A 5,990-nucleotide genomic window follows, 5' to 3' on the forward strand; every position below is an offset into this window, starting at 1 on the left:
TATTTCTATATGAAATATATTTTTGTTAAATTATATTTGGTTTCCAACATTTTTAAGAGATTTATGTTCGTTAAAGAGAACTATGACCAATTATGGACCCATCGCCGTGAAGTTAGACCGTGTGATTTATGTTTAAATGAAACTTATTTCTGTCGAATTCAATGTGATTTTCGGAAGAGGGCCTTATATGATAGCTATGGCTAATTATGGACCGATCATCATAAAATAATGTAACATGACTTCCGAATATGTATATAAAACTTATATAAAACAGACATTTATGATGAAAAATTCCTATTTCGGGAGGATATTTGTATGGGAAATAATGCATGTGCCAAATTTCATCGAAATATCCTAAAAATTTCAATTTGTACTTTGCGCATAAGGTTTACATGGCCAGCCAGAAGGATGGACGGGCATCGTTTAATCGACTCAAAAAGTGATTCAGAGTCAATCGCTATAATTAAAGGTTGGTGTTAGACTAGTATTTTTTGGCATTTTAAATATTAGCACAAACGCATAATATCTTTTCTACTGCATAAAATATCCTAGGGGTAAATCCTCGCTAATAATAATGTTGGTGTAGGCTATAATATGAATACTTGCCGCGGACGATTACTTACTGTTAAAAAATTAAAAAGAAACACTCTGCAATTAATAGTGCCAACATATTATACAATATTCGATTGAATTCAACGAAAATTTATTTTATGTTTCCCAATTAAAACATTTCTTTTACAAAAGTTCTCTTCACCTCTTGCTAACATCAAATAAAAATTTAAATAAAAAGAAAACCTAAAAATACTTATACACATTTCATTTAAAAAAACATAAAGTTCAAATGTAAAACTAAACAAAGAAGAAAATTACCCAAAACATTAAAAGGCCGATTATGAAAAGAAAAATAAAATCTTTAAAAAAACACCCTAATGGAATATTTTAAAGTTCAAAACTTACACTGTCTAATTTGATAATTTGTTTAGAAATTTAAGTTTTTAAAAAAAGAAATGTATTTATAATTTTGTTTGTTTGGAACATCTTTTTTTATTTTTAAACTTCCTGTGTCGAACAAGAGAGAAGTTCCAGTTATGCGTTCTGTATAAAAATATAAAAACATCAAGTGTAAAATGTTCGGTAATTATTTTACCACATGGACATTTTAATGTTTTAATGTATTGTATATTTTGACTTTAGTTTTCATTATAAATTTAGTTCCCTTTAAAGATGCAAAGAGAGAAAAAAAAGCAAAACAGCAAAATGTTTAAGAAATCTATAGATATAAATAACATTTTCATTAACTATAAAAAGAAATGCTAAAAATATCCAAATGAATAGTATATTTATGATAAAAACAAAAGCAAAAGAAAGATAAAAGACACATATAAAAATACTATAATGTATTTAAAAATAAATTCTTTTCAATTTTATGGTTTAACTTTTTCGAAATAAAATTATGATGAAAATAAAGAAATTTACAAAATTTGTTTGTTTTATTAATAATTAAAATTTTATTTATTTACATGTATAAAAAATCATATATATTTATGTATTTATATGTTAGGTTAAAAGCTAATGGAAGATTTCGTTAAATACTTAAAATTGTATAAAAAAAATTATCTTTGGAAATTTGTATTTATTAAATATTAGTAGAGGTTTTATAATAATTTCGACTATTTGAGATCATCTCAAAATGTCTTTTATTTAAAGCTTTGATTTTTTTTTGTTTGATAAATTAAAAATATTTTAAATTTTGTATATCACTATTTGATTTTCTTTAGTACTTTGCTAATTACCAGGGTCTCCATACTTGTGAATTGTTTAAAGCTTGAGGCTCAAAAGCTCCATTTTCACGTAAACGTTTGCGTTCAAAAATTTGCCGACGAATCTTAAGTAAAATATCACGTTTTCCCTGACTTTGTGGTATTTGTTGTTGATGATGATGTTGTTGTTGTTGCTGCTGCTGTTGATGGTGGTGATGTTGGTAGTTAAAAATCTGCTGCTGCTGTTGCTGATGTTGTAAAGCACATGAGGTTGCTGATGTTGTGGTATTTGATGAAATATTTAATGAATTTATATCAGGTGATAAACGTGTCGATAAAACTGCTGATGTTTTATGTTGTTCAAATTCATCGTCTTCGCTATTTTCATCATCATCCTCATCATTATCATGATTTCTTTGTTGTTGCTCTAGCCTTTGTTTGCTTAATAAAGGTAATGCTTCATTTTGATAGAAATCTTCTACTTCATCGTTAACATCATCGTATTCGATTTGTTGAAATTGAAATTGTGATTGTTTAGATTTTGTGAGTTTTTTGGGTGATTGTTGTTGTTTGTAGAGATTTTTCTAAATAAAGCAATGAAAGCGTTAATGAATTTCTGTTGCAAATTAATTTAAGTCAAGCCCGACCATAAATACCCTACACTAAGTAAAAGAGCAAAAACATTTTTCTTATAAAATTTCAATAATTTATATTCGTGAGTGATTTTCGGAAGTGGGCCTTATATGGGGCTATGACCAATTATCGACCGATCACCATGAAATTAGGTCGTGTGATTTATGTCTATATGAAAGTTTACTATGTTGAATTTTGTGAGTATACCAACATTTTTAAGCGATTTATGCAGGTTAAAGTGATTATCGGAAGCAGGTCTATATGGGAGCTATGACTAATTATGTACCGATCGTAACAAAATTTGGTGACATGAATTTTGTATATATAAAACTTATTTGGAGCGTAATTTGTGAAGATATATTTATAAATTAAACATTTATGACCGATAACGTCCAATTTCGGAAGGACATTTGTATGGGGGCTAGGTGGAATAATGGACCGATTTCAGCCAGTTTCAATAGGCTTGGTCCTTGGGCCGAAAAAAAAATATGTACCAAATATGATCGAAATATATTCAAAATTGCGACCTGTACTCTGCGCACAAGGTTTACATGGAAAGCTAGCCAGCCGACCAGACGGTCGGACGGACATCGTTTAATCGACTCAGAAAGTGATTCTAAGTCGATCGGTATACTTTAAGATGGGTGTTAGACTAATATTTTTGGGCGTTACAAACATCTGCACAAACGCATAATACCCTCCCCACTATGGTGGTGTAGGGTATAAATACTTTAAATACTTGAACTTTAAAAGTTCAGAAAATCTAATTGAAAGGCTGTGCTGAATCTTATATACCCTTCACCAAATTATACTTTAAGATAAAGATTGAAAACTGATTTTGGTAAAAAAAAAATTATTGAAACAGAATTTTTAGGTGAAAAAAAAAATATTTTGGTGGAAAAGAAAATTCGGGTTAATCTATATTTTTTCTGATTTTTGCTCGTCCGTATTTCTATATAAATATGGGTCTTTATAAAGTCATTGGAGACGTTTTTCATTTAATATCCATATTGTCTATGCGCATGACTTAGAGAACCGATTTTCCCGATTTTAAAAATAAACAGAACTAGGACTAAAACCTTTCTATTGATGTAACAACCATGGATGTAAGTTATTTGGGGGCTTCGGAAATTTGATTTCAACATACAGATGGACATTGCGATATCGTGTCCACTATCCATAACTACTCAGATATGGAAAATGTAGAAATTTAATAGTTTTCCTTCTAATGTTTCACCATGAGTGGGAACTTTGTCATGAGTTTGTCATTCCGTTTGTAATTTCTACATTTTTCATTTGCGACCCTACAAAGTATATATATTCTGGATCGTTATAGATAGCGGAGTCGTATGTCTGAAATGTTGAAATTAACTTTTCGTAGCCCCCAAATAACTTACAAACAAGATTGATACCTCGATATATCGGGAATTCTCCCCACTCGCTTGCTATTTAAAATCGAGAAAATCGCTTAGATATATGGAAAATACCGGGAAAACCTAGATTTCTGATCTATATCTGGATTACTAAGTCATCAATAAAGATAATATGTATATCTAATGATCCAAGTCCATTGCAACGATGTATATAGGGCTATAGTAAGTTGGACCTACAATGGGTCAAAATCGGGAAAATTATTTTTTAACCTGAATTTTTTTTTCACTAAAAAATTTTTTTTGTCATAAATTTTTTTCACTAAAAAATTTAAATTTTTTTAAATTAAAATAAAATTTGAAAAAAAAAATTTTAATTTTGTTTACCTAAAAATATTTAGAAATTGAATTTTAAAGTATAATTTAATGAAGGGTATATAAGATTCGGCACAGGCGAATAAAGCACTCTGACATGTTTTTAATAAGCTTTCTTTTGAAAAGCTCTTTTAAAGAACTTGAGTTTTGAATCTCTGAACTGTGACTGGTTCATATTGTTAGATTGCATTCGTAAAATTTGCCATTCTTTATAATAAAAATAAACAAAATTGATTGAAAATTGAAGTGCTAAATATTGTGAGAAGGATTGTTGCAAGTTTAAAGGAAGCAAAATTAATGCTTTCAAATTCTTAATAATCTCTTTATGATTATGGTAAATTTTAATTGAAGAATTTCTTTAAGGAATCTTAGAGATTAAGAACTAAAAGATGAAATTAGAATAAGCTTAAAGCTCAGTTAAGAAAAAGCTTATGCTATATAGTAAATTGTTTATTTATTTAAAAAAGCACTCATATGCAAGAGATCTATAGTTTTTCAATGATCTTTACAACTTGGTAAGCTTTTACGATCAGTTAAATAATAGAGCAGGAGTACAGCATTTTTTATAAAAAATTCATTAAATATTGCATATAAAATGCATGAGCTACAATGATTTAATTCGATTGAGCTTTTACAGATAACGATGGAAAAGCTTTCAAGTGTGAAATGACACTTCCAAAGTATAATTTACATTGTAACTTTATAAAAGTCCAAGGATTGTCTTATTTGCGAATTTTTAATTTTCATTGTTTTTTTTTCTTAAATCTTTATCTAAGTCCAATGTTCAGTCTTTAAATATTTAAATAGTAGTTTTAACTTACATTTCGTTTTGATTTTTCCGCCAAAAATTTACACAACTGTATGATATGTTCTGCGGTAAACTGTTTATCCATAGTTGAGTCCATATTTTTATTATTATTTAAAACTTCTTCAGTTGCTTGTATAGAAGTTGTATCAGTTGCATCAGTTGTATCAATAATATTGCCCTCTATGGTAATTAAACGATTGCGATCACTTTTTATTGTATTTGTATTAACATTAGGTTTACTCAAATCCATAGTTAAATTTCTATGTTTCATTAATTTATACATAATACCCATTTGGTAAAATTTTTGTTTGAAAATGAAATTCAAATTTATTTAAACAAATTATCACTTGTAATTGAAATTATCACTGTTTTTTTATAATTTAATTTCTCTGTTATATTAAAAATTTCTTTTATTTCTTTATTATTTTTATTTTTTTTGAAAATAAATTTTTGTTCCTGCTGAGCTGTTTACTCCTTCACTTGACTTTTTATTATGATCTTGTGATGTTTGCTTCATTCGTCTTTATACTCAATGTTACATGTGTTTCTTACAATTTTTATTATTTCTTGTTGCACTGACTGACTGACTGCTGCACCATTTTCAATATCTTTGGTTTTCATTTTTTATCTGAAAATAAATTTCCCGCTTAAAATATGTTTTTAACTCCACTCCATAGAGTGTGTGTTCTTTTTTTGGAATAAAATATCTTTACGATACTTATTTGTTGTTGTATATATTTTTCATGTGTGAGAGTATTTAGTTTGTTGGTTCTGGTTTATTTTTGGTTGCAGTTTTCATAATGTTTTTGTTGTGAGTGCCATCATTGGGAAACCATGGAAACACATGTTTGTTCTGTTCTTTTATCTGGCTAAAAATAAACAAACTATTCATCGCAGAAATAACACAACACAACACAACACACAATAAATAATAGTGCCACCATTAAAATTAATAATTTGAAAATGTTTATTTTCCTAATCCACTTCTGGTAACACTAGTTGTTTGAGTTCTATAGTAAATACTGGATGGAGCCAGTTATTTAG

At 28.2% G+C, this 5,990-nt stretch overlaps 1 protein-coding gene across 1 annotated transcript; it reads right to left on the reverse strand.

The window, feature by feature from the left end:
• Positions 1-1,781: 1,781 nt before the first annotated feature.
• On the reverse strand, positions 1,782-5,259 carry LOC135958299 (myb-like protein Q). The gene is made up of 3 exons (XM_065509200.1): positions 4,956-5,259; positions 3,206-3,225; positions 1,782-2,344 (listed from the first exon to the last, which is right to left on the reverse strand). The coding sequence occupies exons 1-3, from the start codon at positions 5,236-5,238 to the stop codon at positions 1,790-1,792; spliced, it is 858 nt and encodes a 285-aa protein (XP_065365272.1). The 5' UTR covers positions 5,239-5,259; the 3' UTR covers positions 1,782-1,789.
• Between the last annotated feature and the right edge of the window lie 731 nt (positions 5,260-5,990).

The sequence above is a fragment of the Calliphora vicina genome, chromosome 4 (assembly GCF_958450345.1).
Source record: "Calliphora vicina chromosome 4, idCalVici1.1, whole genome shotgun sequence".
Lineage (NCBI taxonomy): Eukaryota > Metazoa > Arthropoda > Insecta > Diptera > Calliphoridae > Calliphora > Calliphora vicina.

Excerpts from the sequence above, each read along its gene's own strand:
- LOC135958299 (XM_065509200.1), bottom strand. The coding sequence starts at position 5,238 with ATGGGTATTATGTATAAATTAATGAAACATAGAAATTTAACTATGGAT. Across the intron at positions 3,226-4,955 it reads AAAATCAAAACGAAATGTAA|TTTTCAATCTTTATCTTAAA; the intron begins GTTAAAACTACT and ends TACCAAAATCAG. Across the intron at positions 2,345-3,205 it reads TTTTCAATCTTTATCTTAAA|AAAAATCTCTACAAACAACA; the intron begins GTATAATTTGGT and ends TGCTTTATTTAG.